Source organism: Chiloscyllium punctatum, chromosome 20 (assembly GCF_047496795.1).
Source record: "Chiloscyllium punctatum isolate Juve2018m chromosome 20, sChiPun1.3, whole genome shotgun sequence".
In the NCBI taxonomy this organism is placed as follows: domain Eukaryota; kingdom Metazoa; phylum Chordata; class Chondrichthyes; order Orectolobiformes; family Hemiscylliidae; genus Chiloscyllium; species Chiloscyllium punctatum.
This window is the reverse complement of record NC_092758.1, coordinates 43,408,016-43,435,050: the sequence shown is the minus strand read 5'-3', so window position 1 is coordinate 43,435,050 and position 27,035 is coordinate 43,408,016. Positions and strand designations below refer to the sequence as shown.

Below are 27,035 nucleotides of genomic sequence, written 5' to 3'. Positions count from 1 at the left end.
TATCAAATTGACAATTCTTCTGTATGGCGCAAAATATGAAGTGATATCCCTTAGGGATCTCTTCAAGGAGGGACATTTGTGTTGGGTCACTTAATTATAGGATTTGGTTGCACGTCTGATATTAAGGAATGGAATTTGCTGGTTTATCTCACTGGGCTAGGTTTGGCCTGTGTTGATGTCCAATCTGACACTGGAACATGTTGTTATGAGTGTATTCAAGTCCTTATTTTAACATATAATACTGACAGCAGGGAAGGGAAAACACAGTAGCTGATGTGGACTTCACTTCTCATAAATATTAGAGGTGGTAGTACTAATCCAACGGCCTTTTAGATTGCATTAAATCCTTTTAGAGCATCATTTCCATGAGGTGCGAATACTAATAACTCAACCTTCAAGAAGTGACAAGAGCCACTGAAAGGTCATGTGTGACTTTGGTCTTCTCCTCTTCTCAAATAGTTTAAAACCTAAGATAATATGTTTAAACAAATGAGGTGAAAGTTGCAAGGGTAATATTTTTATATTAGAGTTATTAACAGAATAAAGTTTCAATGAGAGAGAGAACTTTCTAAAGGAGAGAACTCCCCATATGTGGTGAACGAAAAAAGACAGTATCAATCTTAAAAGGAAAGGCTTTCTGTGTGCAAAGATGGGTGGTATGTCAGAAGGTGGAACAAAACATTTTTTAAAATTCTTTTTTTGAGTGAAAAGTCAGCATGACGGAAAGCTAGCTAGGATTATGTAAACATTGTAATAACTTTTTTGTAGAAACTATCAAACTGAATATTGGCTCTTTAGGAAGTGCAACGGCACATAATGGATAGGCTCGGCTTGTGTCTGCTGGAGTTCAGAAGAGCTCGAGTGACTTGATTGAAAGATCTTGACAAGATGTGTATGGAGTGTGTATTTCCTCTTGTTGAATAAACTAGAATTTGAGGTTACCATTTCAAAATAAGGAGTCTGCCGTTTAAGCCAAGTGAAGTAGTCTTTTTTTTTCTCAGCAGGTCAGGAAAAGTGACGACGCAAAACTTTTGAATACTTATGAGGTAAAGGGATAAAAGCTCATCAGATAGTTGTGAATGTAGGGTAATCAGATCAGCCATGATGTTGCAGAATGGCATAGCGGGCTCAATGGACCAAGTGGGCTCCTACTCATAATTTGTATTGTTCAGATATGGTTCTGCCCCCAATTTCCCTTTCCTCACAATTGTTATCACCTAAAGTTTAGCCCGTATTCCCCTCAGCTCAGTTTCACATTAGAATTTTTCCATTTAGGGTTCCTCCACTGTTCTGAGTTGATCCTTAGCACAGTTAGAAATGGCATAATGTGTTGCTGTGATCTGTTGCTTGCTTGCTTGCTTGCTTTTCTTTTCTCTCTCCTTCTCTCCTTCTTCTCTCCTTCTCTCCTTCTTCTCTCCTTCTTCTCTCCTTCTCTCCTTCTCCTCTCCTTCTCTCCGTCTCCTCTCCTTCTCCTCTCCTTCTCTCTCTGTGCTTCTCATGTCCTCCTTTTACCCTTTCTGTAGCTAGTTGGCCCTGCCCTTGGTTCTGTATTTTTAAATAATTTCATTACTTCCATTGTCATTATAACCTGTGAAGTTAAGGATTCTAATTATTTCTGTGAAGACTGCAGCTGCAAGATTTAGCATATAAGAGTCAAAGCAAACTCTGAAATCCTGAACCGAACTTCTTAACTCCTATCCCCAAATTACCACTGAATTCTGAAATTTGCCTATGCGGCAGTTCCACAACTTTTACTTGTGCTTTTATTGCCTCTGGACGTGATGATCCAGTGCTTTCCTGGTTGCCCCTCATCTTCACCATTAACTTGAATGGCAATGTCTCAAATGGGCTGATATCCAACATGCACCCACTTCCAGTCACTAATAACAGTGTGCTTATTGGCGCCGCATCTTGGTTCTGTATACTTCAATTTAAAATTCTCAAGCTTTTTTTGAATACCTCCACAGTCTGTCCTTCCACGTTGTAACTTTCTCCTGTCCAAAATTCAAATTTTGTTAGATACGAATCTTGTGAAACATAAATGAACACAATTGTAGTATTTTGGGTGAGTTGGCTCAGCATATGCCTTCCAAAGCCCTTCCACAATGTGCAGGGCATGCTTTGGGAATATGATGCAATATTTGTCTTTTTGGTGCAACAGCAGCAATGCTCAGGCAACCTCCCCTCCATGCACATCAGAGTCCGATTGTGTATGGGCTGTCAATGTAAGTGCTCCCTGAAGGAATAGAGGTAATCCACAGGATGTATTGTACCAATTTGCCATGATTTCTTCAGCTGCATCTTTGAAGACTGCAGCTTTGACTATCTTGAAGAACAAGGGCATGAGCTCGTGTCCTCAAATTTCCAATTGCATTTCATACATTAATCTTACTTTGATATTTATCACAATCTTTTATTTTGCCTGAGTAAAACCTGGAAGTCACTACCTGACTGTTCTGGGGCTAATACTTCATTGCATGAACTGCAGCAATTCAAGAATATGCACCACCACTTCTCAGCAAGGAATACGGACTGTCTTAACAACACTGTTCCTTCAGAATTCTTTTAGAAATGATAATTGAAGGGAAATTTTTCAATTACTTTGTTCAAAGTAGTCATTGTTATTGTTCACCAACTTCTGTTTGTTCTGTGGTGCACTAGATTGTTGCACTTTCTGATCCCATTGGGATCATAGTATGCTTAGTCATAGAATCATAGATGTACAGCATGGAAACAGACTCTTCACTCCATGCCGACCAGATATCTCAACCCAATCTAGTCCCACCTGCCAGCACCCAGCACATATCCCTCCAAACCCTCTCTATTTATATACCCATCCAAAAGCCATTTAAATGTTTCAATTGTACCAGCTTCCACCATTTCCTCTGGCACCTCATTCCATGCACGTACCATCCTCTGTGAAAACGTTGCCCCTTAGGGTCTCTCTTATATCTTACCCCTCTCACCCTAAACCTATGCCCTCTAGTTGTTGACGCCAGGTAAAAGTCTTCATCTATTTATCCTATCCATGTCCCTCAGAATTTCGTAAACCTCTATAAGGTCCCCCTCAGCCTCCAATGCTCCAGGAAAAACAGCCCCATCCTGTTCAGCCTTTCCCTATAACTCAAATCCTCCAACCCTGGCAAAATCCTTGTAAATCTTTTCTGAATCCTTTCAAGTTTCACAACATCTTTCCAATGGGAAGGAGACCAGAATTGCACACACTATTCCAACAGTAGCCTAGCTAATGTCCTGTACAGCCGCAACATGACCTCCCATCTCCTGTACTTAATACTCTGACCGATAAGCATTCTGCACTATCCTATCTACCTGCAACTCCAGTTTCAACGAGCTATGAACCTGAACTCCAAGGTCTCTTTGTTCAGCAACACTCCCTAGGACCTTAGCATTAAGTGTATAAGTTCTGCTTTCTCAAAATGCAGCACCTTGCATTTATCTGAATTAAACTTCATCTGCCACTTCTGAGCCCATTGGCCCATCTGATTAAGATCCTCTTGTAATCTGAGGTAACCTTCTTCGCTGTCCACTACACCACCAGTTTTGGTGTCATCTGCAAACTTACTAACTGTACCCCTTATGCTCTTATCCAAATCACTTATGTAAATGACAAAATGTAGAGGACCCAGCACTGATCCTTGTGGCACTCCACTGGTCACAGGCCTCCAGTCTGAAAAACAACCCTCCACCACCACCCTCTGTCTTCTACCTTTGAGCCAGTTCTGTATCCAAATGGCTAGTTTTCCCTGTATTCAGTGAGATCTCACCTTGCTAATCAGTCTCCCGTGGGGAACCCTGTCGCACCCCTTACTGAAGTCCATATAGATCACATCTACCACTCTGCTGTCATCAATCCTCTTTGTTACTTCCTCAAAAAACTCAATCAAGTTTGTGAGACATGATTTCCCACGCACAAAGCCATGTTGACTATCCCTAATCAGTCCTTGCCTTTCCAAATACATGCAATCCTGAGGGACAGGATGTACCTCCAACAACTTGCCCACCACCGACGCCAGGCTCACTGGTCTATAGTTCCCTGGCTTGTCCTTACCACCCTCCTTAAACAGTGGCACCACATTAGCCAACCTCCAGTCTTCCGGCACCTCAGCTGTGACTATCGATGATACAAATATCTCTGCAAGAGGCCCAGCAATCGCTTCCCACCTAGTTCTCTGGTACATCTGATCAGGTCCTGGGGATTTATCCATCTTTATGCATTTCAAGACATCCAGCACTTCCTCCTCTGTAATATGGACATTTTTCAAGGTGTCATCATCTATTTCCCGACAGTCTATATCGTCCATGTCCTTTTCCACAGTAAATACTGATGCAGAATACTCGTTTAGTATCTTCCCCCAATTTCTGCGACTCCACACAAAGGCTGCCTTGCTGATCTTTGAGGGGCTCTATTCTCTCCCTGGTTACTCTTCTGTCCTTTAATGTATTTGTAAAAACCCTTTGGATTCTCCTTAATTCTATTTGCCAAAGCTATCTCATGTCCCCTTTTTGCTCTCCTGATTTGTCTCTTGAGTATACTCCTACTGCCTTTATACTCTTCTAAGGATTCAGTCTGTCTATCCTGTCTATACTTTCCATATGCTTCCTTCTTTTTCTTAAGTAAACCCTCAATTTCTTTAGTCATCCAGCATTCCCTATGCCTACCGACCTTTCCTTTCACCCCAACAGGAATATGCTTTCTCCAGATTCTCATTATCTAATTTCTGAAGGCTTCCCATTTTCCAGCCGTCCCTTTACCTTCGAACATCTGCTCCCATCAGCTTTTGAAAGTTCTTGCCAAATACCATCAAAATTTGCCTTTCTCCAATTTAGAACTTCAGCTTTTAGATTTGGTCTATGCTTTTCCATCACTACTTTTAAATCTAATAGAATTAAGGTCGCTGGCCCCAAAGTGCTCCCCCATTGACATCTCAGTCACCTGCCCTGACTTATTTACCAAGAGTAGGTCAAGTTTTGCACCTTCTCTAGTAGGTACATCTACATACTGAATCAGAAAATTGTCTGGCACGCACTTAACAAATTCCTCTCCATCTAAACCCTGAACACTATGGCAGTCCCAGTCTATGTTTGGAAAGTTAAAATCCCCTACCATAACCACCCTACTATTCTTACAGATAGCTGAGAGCTCCTTACAAGTTTGTTTCTCAATTTCCCTCTGATTATGAGGGGTCAATAATACAATCCCAATCAGGTAATTATCCCTTTCTTATTTCTCAGTTCCACCCAATAACTTAACTGGATGTATTTCCCGGAATATCCTCCCTCAGCACAGCTGTAATGCTCTCCCTTATCAAAAACACCATTCCCCCTCTTCTCTTGTCTCCCTTTCTATCCTTCCTGTAGCATTTGTATCCTGGAACATTCAGCTTCCAGTCCTGCCCATCCCTGAGCCATGTTTCTGTAATTGCTATGATATCTCAGTCCCATGTTCCTAACCATGCCCTGAGTTCATCTGCCTTCCCTGTTAGGCCCCTTGCATTGAAATAAATGCAGTTTAATTTATTAGTCCTACATTGTTCCTGACTGTTTGTTTGACTCGCTTCTATTCTCAACTGTACCAGTCTCAGATTGATCTCTTTCCTCACTATCTCCCTAGGCCCCATCCCCCCTCCACCTTACTCACTTAAATCCTCCCGAGCCACCCTAACAAATCTCCCTGCCAGTATATTATTCCCCTTCCAATTTAGGTGCAATCCATCCTTCTTTTACAGGTCACTTCTACTCCAGAAGAGATTCCAATGATCGAAAAATGCGAATCTTTCTTCCATACGCCAGCTCCTCAGCCATTTGGTTACAACATTTAGCCTATGCTAGTCTACGATAGGACTGGGACAATATCAAAACTTCAATTCACTAGTGCACATAAGTTTGCACCAGGTGGTAATTGATGCTCCCTCTTAGCTGCACAGGTGGACAGCTGTGGCAGGAGTCAAAATGACCAAACACAAGCAAATTACCCTTAAGTAGCAAGGTTAACTCTGCAAGAGTTGATAAGAAAATAAGAGAAAAGGAGAATTATTTCTGCTACAACTCTTTTATATAATGCTATTTCACCAAGACTTAAGCTTTGCTTTGTCAAGCGTAGTTTTTAAGTCCAGTTTCAATTGTTTAAAATGAATGGGCTTCAGCAAAAAAAAACAACTATGCCAAGTCAGTTGAGTCTTTACATCGTTTGTGGCTTTTTAAGGAACACTGAAGTGAACCGAGTTAATGGTGCACAATTTTCTAGTTATGATTTTAATTGAGAATAATAGTTTGATTTCTACTAAGGTAAGCTAACTATACTTCAGTTAAACCTTGAAAATTAATGTTGAGTACCTGAAGTATTTTGTCATTAGAAACTGGAGAAATCCTAGCAGCACAGTAAGATTGAATGCTTTTAATCTTGGTGTATATTTGAGACTTTTTGTATAGCATTGTGTAAATCCTTGGTGGTAGGATCAAATTCAAGTTACAAAAATAAAAAGTTGCACAGAAGCTTATTGATTAACATGTATTTTTCTTACAAAATTGTCATATCCTTGTACCAGGTAAGCCATATGGGGCCTTTGCTATAAATGGTTGAATTGGGCTTTGTAATATTTCAGGCACTGGAATATTTCTTCAGCATTTTTCAGTTTTTTTAAAACTATGAATCTGACAGTGGATGGGCTGTCTAGCTCTTTGGAAAAATTGGAACTGAGCAAAGGTTAAGCTTAATGTGCTGAGACTTTGGGAAAAGAATGTTATATTGCACTTCATTTTACAATGGCTTCTGCTTATTGAGGCTAGTAGCTGGTTCTGCTTGGATCTTTGCAGACTTGATTTTAGAACTTTTGATTTCTGCATCTTTTTCGCAAAACATTAATCCTTGGTTTTTCAAAAAAAAAGTAGACCACGTGGTCTTTTTTCTGAAATGCTAAACTTTGAAATGTATTCTAAATTTTGCATCTTGATGTTTTGTTTTTGTTTTCTCAAGATCAAGTCTTTATAGGAGGATAACAATATCCTTGGAGTAGGTAGAAGTAACTACAATTCTTTGCTTTCTACTTATCAATTGCCCTCCATATTGTTAAATTTATTTTAGGAGTTTGCAGGAAATCACATATCAGTTCTTTGGAATCCAGTGTGATGTACAATTAAAGTCTCATTAGTCCATACAGCAAGATGTTCCAAAACTAATTTGGACTGCAGTTTGAAATTAAGATGGCAATATTGCTATTAACTTTACTAGCATTTTGTAGAGCAAACCAGAACTTGGATATCTGGGATCTTGCCTTCAGTATGATTTTGCAAAAGATCCTTTGAGGTGTTGTACCCAGTCAACTAGAAATCTGATTTCAAACTGGAAGGCAAATTGATTGTTTATACAAATACAGACTCTAGTTATGAATAGGAACTCTTGGCTTAATAGAGACAGATGAGAATTCATTTTAGAACCAGTGCTCTTAGGTTATTTTAATCAAAGGTGTAGGAAGCATTCAGCCTATCAAACCTGCTCCATCAGTAAGATCATGACTGATCTTACTGAGCCCTCGCCACCACCTTCCTGTCTTTCTCTGATGGCCCTTGGCTCCTTTTGTGTTCAAATCGTCCTTCTGTTATTTGGATGAACTGATTGGAATCCAGGTCTTAAGTTTGAGAGGTATGATGAATGATGTGACCAGATCGGTAATATGATTCAAAATATTCATAGATTACTTCAGTGCCCTTGCTTCATGTTAGTGTAGGAGAAAGATCTGGAGTTTGTTCATTTGGCAAAGCCATAAAGTGAGTTAGGTTTTAAAATGTGGAGATCATTAAATATAAAATAGTTCAGATTTTCTATTGTAGCAGAGTTTGAAGCAATTTTTGAGGGTGTTCGACAAATTGTCCAACAGAATCTTCAGTGTCTGGGACCCTCCAAGTTGAAATCAGAAGTTCAAGTGAATGATTTCTCAGGAAAAGGTAAGCTATTAAATATCAATTCCAGTATTAACTGAGCCCACGTTGACCATATATTTCATCTCTGATACCCACCTTTACGATCATGTAGATTTTGGTCCACTCACATAGCTATAGAGTTAGTAACAGACTATTTAGTCCCTTGAGCCTATCCTGCCATTCACCGAGGATAGGATGATCTGCAATCTACACCATCAATGTACTTGCTCTTCTCTTGTAGATATTCTTGGTCATTGAACAAAAATGTATTAAATAGCCATTTTGCTTAAAAGAAAATGAAATTTGTTGAAGCAATTCATCTTTCACGATCTCTTTCTGCCTCCTTTTGAGATGCCCAAACCACAGATGCCAGTCTTCAACAATTCTATTTATTCTGTGTGATATCAACATTCTGGCTGAAGTACTGAAGAGACGTGCTCCAAAAATTCTTGTACTTTCCAGCAAAGCTTTCTAATACAGCTACAGTATGCAAAACAGCTGCAGAGTGTCCTGTCCACAAGAAAAGCATGAAAAATTAAATTTAGTCATCATTCCATCAATCTAGTCTTGATCATCAGTGCGATTAAGACCATAAGACATAGGAGCAGAAGCAAGGCCATTTGGCCCACCGAGTCCACTCTGCCATTTAATCATGGCTGATGGGTGTTTCAATTCCACTCACCCGCACTGTCCATGTAGCCCTGGATTTCTTGCGAGATCAAGAATTTATCAATCTCTGGGTGTCTTCAAGGCAATGTCCTGGCCTCCACTGCGCTCCGTGACAATGGATTCTACAGGCCCACCACTCTCTGGCTGAAGAAATGTCTCCTCATTTCCATTCTAAATTGACCCCCTCTAATTTTAAGGCTGTGCCCACGGGTCCTAGTCTCCCCGCCTAACAGAAACAACTTCTCAGTGTCAACCTTTTCTCGGCCATGCATTATCTTAAGTTTCTATTAGGTCTCCACTCAATCTTCTCAACTCTAATGAATGCAATCCCAGGATCCTCAGCCGATCATATATTAGGTTTACCATTCCAGGCATCGTCCGTGTGAATCTTCGCTGGACACGGTCCAGTGTCAGTATGTCCTTCCTGAGGTGTGGGGCCCAAAATTGGACACAGTATTCTTAATGGTGTCTAACTAGCGTTTTATAAAGTCTCAGAAGCATCTCGCTGCTTTTATATTCCAGCCCTGTTGAGTTAAATTTGTTTTCTTAATCATGGACTCAACCTGCAAATCAACCTTTAGAGAATTCTGGGCTAGCACTCCCAGATCCCTTTGCACTTTGGCTTTTTGAATTTTCTTACCGTTTTAAAAAATAGTCCATGCCTGTATTCTTTTTTTTCCAAAATGCAAGACCTCACATTTGCTCATGTTGAATTTTTTCAGCCATTTCCTGGACCACTCCTGAACTGTCTAAATCTTTCTGTAGCCTCTCACCTCCTCAGTACTATCTGTCTGTCTGCCTAACTTCAAATCATTGGTGAACTTTGCCAGAATGCCCCCAGTCCCTTCGTCCAGATCATTAATGTATAAAGAGAACAGCTGCAGCCCCAACACCAAACCCTGCAGGACCCCATTTGTCACCAGCTGCCATTCCGAAAAAGAACCTTTTTATCCCAACTCTCTCTGCCTCTGTCTGACAGCCAATCTTTAATCCATGCTAGGAGCTCACCTCGAACACCATGGGCCTTCACCTTACAATGCAGCCTCCCTTGAAGCACTTTATCCAAGGCCTTTTGGAAGTCTAGATAGATAACATCCACTGGGTCTCCCTGATCTAACCTACTTGTTGCCTCTTCAAAGAATTTTAACAGGTTTGTCAGGCCTGACTTCCTCTTACTAAATCCATGCTGACTTGTTCTAATCCGATCCTGCACTTCCAAGAATTTAGAAATCTCATCCTTAACAATTTGATTCTAGAATTATACCTGCAGCCAAGGTTAGGCTAATCAGCCTTAATTTTCCATCTTTTGTCTTGATCCTTTCTTGAAAAAGGGGGGTTACAACAGCGATTTTCCGATCATCTGTGACTTTCCCTGACTCCAGTAATTTTTGAAAGATCACAGTCAATGCCTGTGTTTTTTCCTCAGCCATCTCTCCCTACTAGAGGATGTAACCCATTGGGGCCAGGAGATTTATCGATTTTTAGACCTTTTTTGCTTTTCTAGCACTTTTGTTTTGTAATGGCTACCATACTCAACTCTGTCCCCTGATTCTCCTTAATTGTTGGGATATTACTCATGTCTTCCACTGTGAAGACTGACACGAAGTACTTATTAGTTCTTCAACTATTTCCTATCTCCCAGCATCAGTTTGGAGCAGCCCAATGTCTACTTCTGCCTCTTATTTGTTTATGTATTGAAAAAAACTTTTACTATCATTTTCTAATATAAAGCAAACTTACAATACAGGCTCTGACAGGAGACATGTCAGAGAGAGAGAGAATTAATATGGACCTGCTTTTGTGGGTCCAGCTGCTTTGCAATTGCCTTCTACAAACCAAACCAAATCGTACCAGAGAGAAGCTGAGCTGGCCTTTTCATTGTCCAAGTGGTTTTTGAACGTGAAAGCCTCTTGCCTGAGGCAGTATTTGTTAGCTATAATCAGACCGGCCCTAAAACCCATCTAACCCAGACCTCCCGGAACATGGGTCTTTATGACCGCTCTGAGAAAATAAACCATGGGCAACACAATGTTGTTAAAGGAGCAGCACCGTCACACACTCTCACTCACACTCCTGCTCCCAGTCACACTCAGGCTCATGCGCTCACGCTCTCACACTCCCGCTCCCCCTTGCACACATGGATAGATAAATAGACAAAATCTTTTACCTGAGGTCGGCGAGTCCAGAACTAGAAGGCATAGATTTCAGGTGAGAGGGGAAAGATATAAAAGAGACCTAAGGGGCAACTTTATTACGCAGAAGGTGGTAAGTGTATGGAATGAGGTGCCAGAGGAAGTGGTGGAGACTGGTATAATTGCAAAATTAAAAAGGCATCTGGATAGATATATGAAAAGGAAGGGTTTGGAAGGATATGGGCTGGGTGCTGGCAGGTGGGACTAGATTGGGTTGGGATAGTTGGTCGGCATGGACAGGTTGGACCGAAGGGTCTGTTTCCATGCTGTACATCTCTATGGCTATGACTCTATTACTGGCTAGCTTACCCTCATATTTGATCCTCTCCTTCCTTATTTCTCTTTGTTATCCTCTGTTTATTTTTGTAGTCTTCCCAATCTTCTGATTTCCCAGTGCTCATGGCCACTTTATAGGCTTTTTTTTTTCTGACACATTTCCTGACTTCCTTTGTCAGGTATGGTTGTCTAACCCCTCCCTGGATAATCTTTCTTTTCTTTGGGATGAACCTCTGTGCTGTGTCCTCCATTACACCTGGAAACTCATGCCATTGTTGCTCAACTGTCTTCCCCACTAGACTCTGCTTCCAATCGATTTTCATCAGTTCCTCTCATGCTCCTGCAGTTACCTTTATTTAACTGTAACACCATTACATCTGATTTTGCCTTCTCTCTTTCAAAGTGTTCTCTTACTTTCAGATCTTTTGTAAAGTCTGGCTCATTACATAGACTGTCTAGAATAACCTGCTCCCTTGTGGGCTCCATCACAAGCTGTTCCAAAAAGCATTTCATGAATTCCCTTTCTTTGGATCCACTGGCAACATTATTCATCTAGTCCACCTGCATGTTGAACTCCCCCATGATCACTGTGACCTTGCCTTTCTGACATGCCCTATCTATTTTCTGGTACATCTTGCATCCCTGGTCCTGATCACTACTGGGGCTGTCTGTTCATAGCTCCCATTACGGTCTTTTTGCCCTTGTAGTTCCTCAACTCCACCCACACAGACTCCACATCATCTGACACTGTCATTGTGTCATAGATTTAATCTCCTTCTTAACTAACAAGGCAACCCCACCCCCTCTGTCCGTCTCTCTGTCTTTTCGATAAATTGTAAACCTTGAATGTTTAACTGCCAGTCTTGAATCCTCTGCAACCACGTCTCTGTGATGCCTACCATGTCATAATCATTCACGATGGTTTGTCATTAATTCAAATGCTGCGAGCATTCAGGTAAAGCACCTTGATGCTAATTTTCTTATCCTCATGATTTTCAACATCTCTAGTAATATGTCCTAAGTTGTCATTTTATTTTTGCTTCATTCCTTGTTTGCCTTGAACTTAAACCCTGCACACTTATCTTTCTACTTGACTCCATACTTTGTGTTGCTTCTCTTCTTCAACCCCCCCCCCCCCCCCACCTCACAATTTTAAAGTCCTAGTGACCACCTTATTTAACTTTTCACCAGAACACTGGTTCCAGATCAGTTCAGATGTAGACCGTCCCATCGGTATAGATCCGTCTGGTTCAGAACTGATGCCAATGTCCCATGAAATGGAATCCCTCTTTCCCACACCAGTCTTTTAGCCATGTGTTTAATTCCCAATTAGCACGTGACTCGGGCAGTAATCCAGAGATTATGGCCCTTGACCTGTTCTTCAATTTCCTTCCTAGTGCTTGATAATCCCCAAACATGTCCTCCTTCCTAGCCTTGCCTATGTTGTTAGTCCCAACGTAGATCACAACAACTGGATCCTCCCCTCCCAATTCGATATCCTTTCAAGTTGGCCGGAGATGTCCTGCACCCTTGCACCGGGCAGGCAACGCACACCATGTGGACTCCCAATCAGGCTCTCAAAAGGTACTATTAGAATAGATTAGATTACCTACAGTGTGGAAACTGGCCCTTCGGCCCAACCTGTCAACACCGACCCTCCGAAGAGTAACCCACCCAGACCCATTCCCCTAATTATACAATTCCCTGTAACAACGACTTGTCTTTTTGTTCCTCCCCTTTTGAATTGCCTTTTGCACCATGGTGCTGTGGTGAGCTGGCTCATGCTGTCCACAGCTCTTTTCCTCATCCATGCAGGGAGCAAAAATCTCATACCTGTTGAACAAGGTCAATGGCTGAGGCTCCTCCACTCCTGCCTACCCTACCTGCCCCCTACAATCCCCCTACCTGCCTTCCTTTCAGTCGCACCCTGTTGTCCCTGATCATTCACTGAGTTTGAATTACTTAATGCCCTTACACCCAGTAGATTATGTGTCATGCAGCATTTGCTTAACATAAACTGTGCATTAACAAACAGGTTAATGTTCCACCAGGGTCACTCAGCTTCTGATATCTTTATAATGTTTGTTCAAACATGGACTATAGAGCTAAACTTGAGATGAAATGAGAGGACCCTTAACATCAATGATATTTAACAGTTTGTGCATCAACGTTCCCTCACATAGTTCAAATGCATTGAAATTGGAGGGAATCCCTTCCTGCTGGTCGTAGCCATCTTACATGTAAAGTATGACTATGGTTGTTTCTCGGTCATCTATGCTTCAGCATATCTCTGTAGGTATTTTTTGGAGGGTTGTAGGCCCAACCATCTTCAGCTGCTTCACCAATGACCTTTCCTGTATTGTGCACTTTCAATGCACAATATTCAGCACCATCCATGATTCCAGGTATTGAAGTGCTTCCGCACCAATTGCAAAAATACATGGACACTATCTCCTAGTTTGGGCTGAAAAGTGGCAAATAAGTTTTCATGGCACTTAGATGGCAAGAATGGCAATTTCCAACAAGAGAGAATCTACCATTTTTTTTTTCTTTGACATTCAATGGCATTATTAACCTGGGAGTTAACAATGATCAGAAACTTATCCTGATGAGCCATATAAAGACTGGTTACAAAAACAGTTCAGGATTTAGAAATTTTATCACAAATGATTCTTTGACTCATTTGCAGCCTGCCCACTGTCTCCAAGGCACATGTGTCAGGAATGTGATGGAATAATCTCACTTTGTCAAAATGGATGCAACTGGAGCAACACAAGCTAAACTGCATTCTGGATGAAGTTGTCCACATGGCTAGTATCCCATCCAACACCTTAGACATTCACTCCCTTCACAACAGTGTACCATTTCTTAGACGCAGTTCAGCAACTTGCTCCAGGGTTCTGAGATGGCACGTTCCAAACTGTGACCTTTACCACTTAGGTAAGAACTGGGGCAACTGGTACATGTGAATATTGTCACCTGTCAGTTCCCTTTCAAGGCATTCATTATCCTGATTTGGAACTAAATTTTTGTTTCTTCCTGTTGCTGTGTCACAATTATTGAACACTCTCCTCAACAGCACTGTTGGTGTTTCTAAACCATATGGTCTGCATCAGTTTAAACTGGTAGCTCACCACCATGTTCTCAACTGCAGAATGGGCTGGACAGTAAATGTTGATCCAGTCAGTGGCACCTACATCCCAAAGTCTAAACAGATTTTGAGACCCCATTATTTACCTTGCTGAGTTGCAATCTAAAGTTTCTCTTCTCTTTCCTCTTCATGTCCCCTCATCTCTCTTTTCTATTTCCTTTTCCTTACTCTTCCCTACTCTTGCCCCGCATCATCCTCCCTGTTCATTCCATGAAACAAAAGTATTATGTCTGGGTTTGTCAGGAGGCAAGTACAGAAACACAGTAGAAATTGTCATTGAGCTGTAGTGTCATAAGTAGGATTCAAATTATACTTGCCCAGAGAAGTTGAGCTTTTATTTAAATTACGGTTGTGCTAACCACTTCAAAAGGTTACAGAACTAAATGGAGGCACGATTTGGGTTTTGTGGACAATACCATTATACAGTGGGTGAGATTTGAAAGGTACTACAATGGCAAATGACTTATGGAAGGAATTGGGTACAGAGGACATTGCAGCAGGGATTCCTGTAGGAATCTTCAAACTCTGGGCTGATCATTAAACAGTGGGAGATGTTGGCAGCAATTGTGGTCTAAATCCTGAAGGGATTCAGCCAAATTTGATTACCAAGTTGTTTGGTAACTTGAGTCAATGTGCATTCTAGTCTGTAATAACTGACTTGGCAAATTCTCTGCCAGGTTGAGGCTTGTAATAAGAATTGAGGTGTTTACCCTGGCTGAAACTTTAAATCTGTTGTTGACTTCTCAATGTCAACAATTTACAAAAAAAATACACGTGGATTCTAGGTTGTGGCATAATGGTTTTTGTTTTGCCTCATTAGCCTGGAATGGTTATGTGGTAGAGTCTGTGCAGGCAATGATAGTAATATCCCATTTCAAAATTCAGGCCAACCTAAATGAGAGGAAATGTGTAATCTAGTATTTTAAAGGAAATTGAAAGAAACAAAGAGCTGCTTCATTAGTTCATTTAACACCCTTCAGTCATGAGTGAATAACATTAGATATGTATGTCAAGTCATAATTATTTTGGTGATATAGCCATGTACGGCTATAATTTATGTAATTGCATGGTTTGGATACATTTCCATTCTCCTTAGACTGTATTAGCAATGCATTTTAAATTAATAGGCATTTAAAAATACATTTGTTGAACTTTTCAGTAAGAAACCATTGGGTAATATCACTCATTTCATGTATCAACTTGAGTTACAGTTTTGCTTACTCAGTTTTACCAAATTCAATAACTGCTCTTTGGAATGTTTTAAGACACCTGAAGAAACAATTCTGCTTTAAATAAAAAGAAATCAACATTTTAAAATTGAGAAAATCTGTTCTGTCATCTTTGTCTCTTGAATTCTCTAATTGTTTCTAATTGTGAAGAAATTACTAATCACAAGTGTTTAGTATATTTAATTTTGGAAAATTTATTCAAAAGTTTATTAGATAATTGGGAGGAAGGAGTGAAAAAAGATGCACTGGAAATTAGTAATACTGATGCACATTTCTGATATGTTATGAGACCTATGTTTTTCTTTAGTCCAGGTTAAACTGAATCTTGTGAATCCTCAAGGGAAAGCAGATCTTTTACCACTATCCATTCCTACAATTATTTGAATTTGCTAATGGGACAGGTGCAACATATAACAATTATTATTCATGTTCTGAGCTGTAAAACATTAATCTTGTCCGTTTACTTAATGTGCTTTCTTCAGAACTTTGATGTGATTAGTTTTTGTTGTGTTAAAGGTGTGCAGATGGTCATTATTATGTTTTTCTCTATTGTAATATTGAAAGAGGCAGAACTTCAGTTTTCTTCTGTAATATTGTAAAAGCAAATTTAAACTTTGCAAGTGGTCGATCAGTTTTCAAATGAAGTTACTACTTTGTTTTTAAAACCTGATTTTCTCAAATTTGCTATGAACAATGATCTGTTTTATGTCCTAGTATGTGACTGATGTAAGTTGGTTTAAATTAAATTATAATTATTTGGTTTTTTTTTTAAATCCATGCTACTTTGAGCATCGAATTTCTCTCAAATTTGGTGAACCATTTTGAAATTTTTTTTTGTCTCTCTGAATTCTGTTAAGCCCGTAATGCTAAGTAATTGAAAACAAATGTGCTGTAGTTTAACTGAAAATGGAAGACTTGGCCTTGGAGCAACTTGCTTTTCAGATGGAGGAGGTTTTCAGTCTGGAATTGTGGTGCTAGATTGGAGCTTACATGCTATGGTGTCAGTTCAATGTAATCAAGCAATAATGCATTGTAGAGCTGACTGCTTCAAAATTAATAGAATTCATACACCTGTGCTGCTCCCAAGCCAGCCCCAATGTGGATGTCCAAATAGTGCAAGTGCAGTAACTTGTTTCTGTGAAAGGTCAGAATCCAATTCTTGGCTTGGCCTTTGAGTATTAACGCATTCTTTTGCACTACATATGTTCTGAAGTAAGGAGTTTAGGTCAAATATATGAAGTCATTCTACTTATTTTTTTTCTTTTTCCTCTCCTCCTGAAGATTCAGAATGGGAAGAGATATATGGTATGTGTATATTTATGGTCTGTTTGCCCATTGCCTTGATTTTTGTGTTTGCTGTTTGTGTGAAGGTGGTTTTACAGTTTTTTTTTGCCCCTAGTGCATTCATTTTCTGTTGCATGTTCTATGGCATTCAAAACAGTATGCGAAGTACATTACAATTCTAAATTCAAGAAATATTTTAAAATGAGACACTAGTAGCATGTGCTTTTATAGCCAAACTGTTCTCAAGTTTGAGGTAACATCTCTTCGCTATCCTTTTTAAAATAAATATAAATTCCTTCATCTAAGTTCCTGTTGTAGATATCAACTTTATCTGGTCAGTGGCAGAATTGTTTTGACTTCCTAGATGAATGATTTCCGATTATATTCAAGGAGGTTCTGTGACATAATACACACTGTTTTGGTGTACCATGATGTTTCGAAGCATCTGACTTGATATAAAATGCATGTTACTTTTAGTTGGACAACAATCTGTTCGCTTGATGCAATTATCTTAAGGCCATGCTTTGGAGGAAAGAAACCACAATGTTGGAATTCAAGGTTATACCATGTGTCGCATGTTTTGGCTTTTTCTTTTAAAGCAGTTGTTTTTCAATGACTTATGCAGATACTGTGCTCTGATCTCTAGCTTGTTAGGAGCATTATAAAACCTATAGTATTTCAAAATGTCTTTGAATATTTTCTGTGACATAGTGGAGTGGATATGAATTAAGCTGCCTGAAGTATATCATCTTAGAAGGGCTGTTTAAATTATTTACGCGATTGGTGTAGCATGTCTGTTTAACACCCATTGAGTGCAAATGCTTTAATTTCTTTATTTCCTCTTTCTCCTTGTCTGCTCCCATCTACTTGGTTTCATTTTATCTTTTTCACCTTTTTAAAATGTTTGGCGTTGTTAGGGTTTTTCCCTGGAGTTTTTCTCGCACTTGTGTGCAATGAGTAGGCTAGGTGTACCATTTAATACAATTGATAAAATAGTTTTCTTTCCTCTCACCACTGGTCAGTTATAGTTTAACGTTCCTGACCCTAATTGGTTTTTGTTTGTAAACAATGGAAGCTTCACCTCTTCTGTCACTGTCAGTTGCGTAATTCAGCAAGTTGACTTGAGATTTTTGGCTAATTTGAATTGAATATTACTTTAGGCAAGTAATACAAATTTGAGGTCAGATGGCTCTGCCATGTTCTAAGTACATTGCTTAAATCTTAATTCAGTAGTTGCTAAATACTGATACAAGGGAAGTGACATTTCAGGATTTGGTTCACATTTTTATCAGAAACCATCAAACGTTAGTGTTTTGAAGGCAGTGGGTGGTTGGATGAAGTATCCTGTTGCAGTCTGTTTGTTAACATTAGTGAGGTCCTTTTAGGACTAATTCCATCACTTTGTTCCCTTGTTCCTGGTCCTTTCTTCTGCAGTGTCAGTTAAAGAAGGCTGGTCTGTTTCGACATTGGCAGTTTCATGAAAACCTGCAGCCATGACATGTTGCCCTGCTTCCTTGCTGTTATACCTCCTTTTTGTGGAACTGAATGAACCTGCAAAAGGGCTCAATGGAAACACCCGGTGAAAATGGAAATTCAAGAGATTAGTGAACTGAAATCAAATTTACCTGTAGTCATATGCTAGGATTTTTATCAGCTGACTTCTGTAGATCCAAATTTATATTTGGCTTAACCTTCAATTTTATAGGCAGTAGCGCAAATTAATTATTTAGCGCCTAATTGCACTATGTCTGTCTTCAAAAAAAAACAACCCTTAAATAATGGTTGGTATTTTGCATTTCCTGGTTCTGTAGACAGCATATGTTGGCTGCAGTCTTTCCGTATATTTTCATAAGTATTACTGAAACATTGTACCTTTCTTAGTTGTGGGAAGTCAGGAGAGGTGCATACTGTTTAATCTTCCTTTCCCCATTATGGGGTTTGGGAACATAACTAATGGAAGACTATAGATATATGAAGATGATCATTAAGTCATTTATGGTACAGAAGGCAGCATCCAGCTCTTTGTGAAGCAGTTCAATCAGTGCTTCTTTCTTGCTGTACACCCATAGTCCTATACATTGCACATTTTTCAAGCGTTTTTCTAATTTCCTGTTGAAATCATTGTTCTTTGTTTTTATTGCCCTTGTAATGATCTACAAAATGTAGATCAGTCATTTGCTAAAATGAAAAGAAATTTCTCCCTCTTGTTCTCCTCTCTTTCCCTGCCCCTCCCAAAAAAGTCTCATTTGAATCTTTGCTCTGTGGTGGTTATGGGCGCAGTTTTTGTCCTGTCCATCTCTATCTGAACCTACCATTTCCTCTGTCAAATATGCTCTCAATCTGTTTAGCTCTAAGAATAAACCCAACTTTGCCAAGCCAATATTGGTTCCAGTGTTGTCCAGTTGCCCTCCCTCAATCGAAGCAAAGCGCTCAGTCTAGTTTCACCTCCTTCATCTTTATTCTGGGTCCTGGAGAGGGAGAGAATGATCACCTGTGTGCATAGAGACATGAGTTTACAATCTTCTCTGGAACAGCAATTTCTCAATGATAGTCATTTTATAGGGAGGAGCATCCAGATAAGGCAACATACATATTAATTGGGTGACCATTACAATCAACGAGTATCAATTGCAGAGACCAAGCCCTTTATGGTTGTGCAATGAATGTTCTTAACCGTGTTAACTGGATTCATACAAGGGATACTTTTCCTCTTGTTAGCTGACCTTGCATACTGAATGCTTCCAATATTGTTAAATGGCTCTACATAATGACTGCTTTTCCACCTTGTTAAAGCATTACCCTTGCCTCCAACACCCCATTGTTAACTGTAAGTTCTTATCTGATCTGAGTCCTGCTCAGCTGAACTTCTTGTTTCACAAAACTCAGAACTTAACTCTTTCCCTGCCTGCTTATACCCTGTACACATTCTCACCAGGAGTGGGAGAGTTTAGGTGCATTCTGGTAGATCTCCTCTGCACCTTTTCATTGACGACACCCCCCCCCCCCCCCCCCCATCAGTCTTTCCAAAATATATTGACTAAAATTGGATGCAAGACTTAACATGTGATTTAACTAAAGTTATGTTGCTGCTACATAAATCTCAGTAGCTTTTATTTTTAGTATATCTATGAATCTCAAGAGCTTGCATACCTATATGCTTTGTCCAACCCTACCAATATGTCCTGCTACCTTCAAAGATTATTATGCATGCAATCTGCAGTTCTTCAGTCCCTGCATATACAGACTGTATCTCAAATCTTTGTGTTTCAAATGCTTAACTTTGTGTGTGCTGATGTAAAGCATGAAATCAACTGCAGAGTTTGTTTAGAGGCATAGAGCACAAAATTTGAAATGGAAAAAGACTGATCACAGTAATAGGTGCAGTTTTGAGTCCACCCTTTTAGGGAGATAATAAGTAATGTGAAGTAGATATACCAAAATACACTAGCCATGGGACAGCTCCAGTTATGAAGAAGATTTTACTTCGTAGTGGGATTATTTCCATCAGAGCAGAGACCCCCTGAGTTGTCGTTTTTTTAAAAAACAATGCTAAGTTTTGGTGAAGAGGAAAATACGTTGTTTGATACTTGAGCTCATGTGATCGATCATTGAATTTTGTATAATAAACTGATTTTGATAGTTTTTTTAAAAAAAGTGCTCGGCATGGGTATTGTGGTCATGTGCAATTCCACTGCTGCTGATGACTTATTGTGTCTCCTGGAAAACCAGGACTTAGTCTGATGGTAACACAGTAAACGTCATATTACCTGGCACCAATGGGACCAGGAGTGTGGCAATTGTCAAAGTCCACATAATCATGCAAAAACATACATTAACTAACAGAAACATGATGTGGGCTATGCTAGTTACTGTTAAACTTTATTTACAGCACAAATCACTTAAATGCAAAGTTGCATTATTATTTAATAAAACATACTGGCAGAAAGCCTCACTCGCACCCTCAACCAACTACTTGGACATTTTGATAGATCTCACATTTGAGGAAAAATTCAATCAAAATTAAATTAACCATTGATCTTTTGTGTGGTCATTCAATTGAACAACATGCATATTTATGTAGAGGTAAATAAATTAAAAGCTATAATAATTAGACCAAATAATACAGTAAACATCACAGTATTTGAAGTATAGAAATTTTGCCAGTTATCTAGAGTACACTGGTTCATAAGGTGCCAGTTAAATCGAAAGTTTGTTTACTACATAACACAACACAATTAACCGTCTGTGGCATTGAGACTTCTGTCTGCATAATGGCAGTGCATTCATCATTTTGCTTGTTCAAACAAAGGGGTGTCTCAATGTTGACTACTAAGTAAAAAAATTACTTTTGAGATTCCCTTGACACTTGATGCTGACTCAGTTTTGCAGCTGTGTCCTTGATTTAATCAACGTTTTTGAGACTGAGGCAATTACTTTCAAGGTAAAATGTGATAAATATTTGAAGCAGAGGAGTAATGTTAGGATTGGGGTGGTGGGGGGGAAGAATGATTTACTAATTTTGGCAAAGAGCAAGAGTAGTAGTCCATAAGGCTGCTGCTTTTCTGTAAACTAGTACAGTTCTGTAGGTCATTGGGAACTTGAGAATGGAAACATGTGACACTTGGTGCTGCTGGAAAGGCTAGCATTTGTTGCCCTTTGTTGACTTTCCTTGGAAGGTGCTGGTTCTTGATGTTTCAGTATGGATCCAGTGCGTAACAAGTGAACTGTTTTACTTTCAATGGTGTTGAACCTGTGTTCTTGGAGCCACAACCATTGGACAAATAGAGTTCTCCATCGTACGAAGAGAGTTGTGGGTTTGGAAGGTGATGCCAGAAGAACCTTAGTGAATTACTGCAGTGCATCTAGTAAATGGTACACACTACTGTTGCAGAACGTTAATGTTGCATCCCTAAAGGACAGTAGGGAGTCAGATGAGTTTTCACAACAATTGGTTGTAGTTAGGTAGTCCTCATTAGGCTGGCTTTGCAATTTCAGATTTTCAAAAAAGAAATTCTGATTTCACTGTCTGACATGGCTAGTTTCAAATTTGACTTGAGCTTTGTAGATGGATAATCTTGAGAAGGGTATGGGGGTGGTCAGGAAGTGACTGCAGAATTCCTGGCCTTTTGACTTGCTTTTGTAGTTAGTCCAGTTTAGGACTCACTTAGCACTGTCTATCCTTTGTTTGGCATGCACGTGAAACTGTTTTGTAGCTTCATCAGGTTCACATTTCACTTTTAGGTAAGCCTGGTCTTGGAACTGATCATGCCCTCCTGCATTCTTCAAGTTGTGTAGGTCGGACATTAGTTGTCACACGTGGGTTCAAGGCTGGATATTGTCCAGATTTTGCATATAACTCTGGACTGCCTCCATATCCGAGGAGTCACCAATAGTCCTGAACATCATGTAGTTATCTAAAAGCAAAGTACTGCGGATGTTGGAGATGTGAAGTTCCAAGAGGAATCATCATCAACTCAATGTTCTAAACTGAGAATTGGTGAATAAATGCCAGTAAATAGTGCTATTAAAGCCATTTTTATTACAATGCTGAATGAAAATAAGAGTGGACTGATTTATAGATTGAATTGGATTTGTCCTTCTCAGTGAAATAACATTTCCTGGGAAATTTCTGTTTTTTCTGATAGATGGAAATCTGATTTATTGTCTGGGTAGGGAGATAGCTGATGATCAACAAAAAGCACATTTACCTGTATTTTTGCCGCCTTCTATGATGCTTCATGGGATCTGGAATCAATGTTAAGACCTTTTAATGTTAGGACCACTCCCTCATGAGTGTGCACCTATATGAGAGACTGTCACTGTCTGTCCAAAATATGGGACAAGATGTATCTACAGATGAGGATTTTTCTGGGCCATTAACCTAAAGGCATGATTTGGTGAATATGACGATGGTTTCTGTGAAAAGACATGGAGACTGTCTGAGATGGCTTGCGCAAGTCTCTAGATATTAGTTGGGGTTGTTTGGGGTCTTTGTTTCTGGAATGTTAAATCTGATGCCTGTGTTGATACTCCATGTTCTATCTGATTTTATTCTTACTACTGTTAGTCTTAGTAATTTGGCACAGCTCACTATCTTGGTAGGCCATTTCAGAGGGCAGTTAAAACATAACTAACTATCTTGTAGATCTGGACGCCTACCAGTTCCAGAGCCAGGGTTTTGCTTTGAGAATATGGGGTAGGCCATTTAGGACTGAGATGAGAAATGTCTTCGCCCAGTGAGTGGTGAGCCTGTGGGATTCTCTGTCATAGTAGGTATGCTTGAGGTCAAAGGTTAAATGTTTTCAAGGAGGAGCCTGATCAAGCTCTTGGAGCTAAAGGAATCAAAAGACATTGGGAGAAAGTGGGAAAAGCATGTTGAGTTGGATGATCCACCTTGGTTATATTAAATTGAGCAATTGAAAGGGCTAAATAACCTATTCCTTCCCTATTCTCTTTGTTCCCTAAATTCATCAACTTCCCCATACAATCTACTGCTAACGTGATCACCACCACTGACATTAGTTTTGTAATCCATGTTTATTGAATTAACTGAAGTTGATTTCCTTAGTTGCTGTGGTGGGATTTGATTGTATTTCCAAATCATCTGACTCAACCTCTGAATTAATAGTCCAGTTATATCATAACTCTACTATTGTTCATATTCTCATAGTATTTTCGCTAAGAATCAAAAGCACTGATCCTGTTGGTACCTTTCTAACAGAATCAACTAAACAGTTAAATGAAGTGTAAACAAAATGTAAAATTCCTAGTAACAAATCTGATCTATTAAAACAAAAATGGTCAATATTTCTAAACTTGTTAATGGTGTTAATTTGGTAAATTTGAAACTACTGTCTGGTACTTAACTGAACCCAGTTATCTCTGTGTAATCCAGTTTTAAAAATATGATCTGAAATACTATTTTCCCACCTTTTAAACCTCCAAAATAAGTTAACTTTTAAACAATATGTGCTTGCCAATTTCCTATCTCCCCTCCATATGCCAACACAGTGGTATAGTTCATTGCTCAGTGACCCTCTTTCTTGCTGTTAAGTTACTTGTCAGCAAAGCCTATACACATTCCTGAAGCAGTATATCTCCAGTTATCACTTAAGAACCCTGATTGATTTTTGTTTCCCTTCTGTAACAATATTACATTTAATTTTGATGCCACCTCACCAACCTGGCTGTTAACGACTAATTTAGAATAGTAGTAGTGAAAGTTGGGAATAATGACCACTGTGCTTAACGTAATTGTGGGATAGATTTACAGTGTCGTCATGGTGGTCTCCTCGAGAAATGCCCTTGAATAGATACCAGTTATGTTTGATGTCAGTTAATGTGGTCATCTTAACAGACTGCATTTATAACATTTTGTGTCAGCAAATGCATATTTCTTCTCTGTTCTACGAAATTGGATTAATTTTATCTTGTAGCTGAAAATGTCAGAAAGAAGATATGTCAAATCTGGAAGTGGTCCACTCCTTTCTGGTGAAGAGGTTTTTTCCTCTGTGTTCTTGTGACATCTGAGGATATTATTTTACCTGACAGGTTTGCAGCTGAGACTGGTTATACAGAATGGAGGAATTTTTATTATTATTCTGGGATTGTTTGCAGGTAATGGTGTAAATATTAGAGTGAAACAAAGGCTTAAATCTTAATTTTCCAGTATGTTCCAAAGCTAAAAATGTAGCTCTGAATCTTTTCTGTTCTCATAGCTTTACTAGATCTGAAATTCTTTTGCCTTGTGGTTACAAGGTTTGCTTGTTGAATTTGTTTTGTTCCAAATCATAGGCTTTGTGCTGTTTTAGCTGAAAACCACCTCTTTCTTGCTTACACCTGCTTAAAACTACTCACTGGGTTCTTCTGAATGGCAAATCTTTTGTATTATGCTCCCCTGCAGGCAAACACTCACATTGTGTTGTCCTGACGTATTTTCTTTTTAGACGAACAGTGCGAGGTAGTTTTGTACAAATCAGGCATTTTGTTTTTCTTTGCACTTGTGCAATTTAGTACAGGATTGTCCACATTTTCAGAGATGTGTATCATCCTGAGTGCCCTTTTAGGTATACGAGAACTTGTTACCTGCCTCCTAAACTATTTGATTTGTTGTGTTTTAAGAACTTATTGATTTCTGACTTTCAGCAGCTAAATTATAAAGCCTTACCATTTTGGATTCAGCAGGTTGCCAATCTTAGGTAGTTGTTGATCCTCTAACTGGGTGGCACAGTGGCTCCGTGGTTGGCATTGCTGCCTCTCAGCGCCAGGGACCTGGGTTCAGTTCCCGCCTTGAGTGACTGTGTGGAGTTTGTGCATTCTCCTCATGTCTGCATGAGTTTCCTCTGGGTATTCTGATTTTTCACAATCCAAAGATGTGCAGGTCAGATGAATTGGCAGTGCTAAATTGCCCATAGTGTTAGGTGCATTAGTCAAGGGTAAATATAGGGTATGGCAATGGGTCTGGGTGAGTTATTCTTCGGACAGTCAGTGTGGACTTGTTGGGCCGAAGGGCCGGTTTCCGTACTGTAGGGAATGTAAATCTAAAAATTTTATTTGAAGCTGGATGCATGTTGGTTTGTAGTAGGAAAGCTGAATAATTGATCTTTGTAGAAGTTGCAAAGCAGTTGTTATGATAGTTCTACTTTGAGCAAATGGTGACTAAATCAATTAAAATGTTGCCTTTATGATTAACAATTTTATTCAACAACTTGTTCTATTCTTCTGAATTACCATTCTTGTCATTTAACAGTAGGTTTAAAGCATTAAGTAGGGACTGCATGTCCAATTTTATTGATAATGTTATTTTGCTTCTGAGATTATCAACTTATGGAAGTATTATTATTTTGCTACTTTTTTCAAATTACTCTATCCCAAATTAAACAATATATTTGCTGTAGATGCATTGGGCTTGTAACCAGTGGCGTTTAGAAGAATGAGAGATGATATTGTAACATGCAGTATCCTGAAAGGAAGGGACTTAAATGTTGGATGTTTCTCCTTATAAGAGAAGCTAGAACTAGTAGCAAGATTTTAAAAATGAGATGTATCCTATGTGAGACAAGTGAATATTTTTGAGTGTCATTTGTCTGTAGAATTCACTTCCCCAGAGAGCACCAGGGGAGTCAAGGTTTATAGAGGTAGACAGGAAAATAGATATGAGGTCGCAATCAGATGGGTCAAGATCTTAACAAATGGTAAATGGAGGTTGTGGGGTTGAATGACTTGTTCATATTTTGCATGTACATATGTTTTGAAAGTGCACGTCACAGTCACAGATGTACAGCATGGAAACAGACCCTTCAGTCCAACTCGTCCATGCCGACCAGATATCCTAAATTAATCTGGTCCCAATCCAGTCAGCACTTGGCCCATGTCCCTCCAAACCCTTCCTATTCATATACCCATCCAATTCCCTTTTTAAATGTTGCAGTTGTACCAGCCTCCACCACTTCCTCTGGCAGATCATTCCATACATGCTCCACCCTTTGTGAAAAAGTTGCCCCTCCGGTTCCTTTTTAAAATTTTTCCCCTCTCATCCTAAACCTATGCCCTCTAGTTCTGGACTCCCCCAACCCCGGGAAAAACCTTGTCTATTTACCCTATCCATGCCACTCAGATTTCATAAACCTCTATAAGGTTATCCCTCAGCTTCTGACGCTCCAGTGAAAACAGCCCCAGCTTATTCAACTTTTCCCTATAGCTCATATCCTCCAACCCTGGCAACATTCTTCTAAATCTTTTCTGAACCCTTTCAAGTTTCACAACATCCTTCCACTAGGAAGGAGACCAGAATTGCACACGGTATTCCAAAAGTGTTTGTGTACAGCCGCAATCTGATCTCCCAACTCCTATACTCAATACTCTGACCAGTAAAGGAAAGCATATCAAATGCCTTCTCCACTATCCTATCTACCTGCGACATTACTTTCAAGGAGCTATGAACCTGCACTCCAAGATCTCTTTGTTCAGCAACATTCTCTAGGACCTTACCATTAAGTGTATGAGTCCTGCTAAGATTTGCTTTCCCAAAATGCAGCACCTCTCATTTATCTGAATTAAACTCCATCTCCCACTTCTCAGCCCATTGGCCCATCTGGTCACGGCCACGTTGTACTCTGCGGTAACCTCCTGTGCTGTCCATTACACCTCCAATTTTGGTGTCATCTGCAAACTTACTAATTACATCTCCTATATTCTCATCCAACTCATTTATATAAAAATGTCCTGAAGTTTACAACAAACAATGCAATACTCTGGCTGAAGGCTTTGATATGAAATAGTTTGTATCGAGATCAG

The 27,035-nt window shown here is 39.6% G+C and overlaps 1 protein-coding gene across 16 annotated transcripts in view; it reads left to right on the top strand.

Moving 5' to 3' along the window:
• ankhd1 (ankyrin repeat and KH domain containing 1) overlaps positions 1–27,035 on the top strand; it is a 155,315-nt gene that overhangs the window by 39,775 nt on the left and 88,505 nt on the right. For 8 of the 16 annotated variants that reach the window (XM_072590799.1, XM_072590800.1, XM_072590796.1 and 5 more), the window contains exon 3: positions 16,737–16,760. The exons of the other annotated variants lie outside the window; for them this stretch is intronic. In XM_072590799.1, the coding sequence (XP_072446900.1) occupies positions 16,737–16,760 (24 nt within the window). The remainder of the gene's footprint in view (positions 1–16,736; positions 16,761–27,035) is intronic. 16 annotated transcript variants of the gene reach the window in all.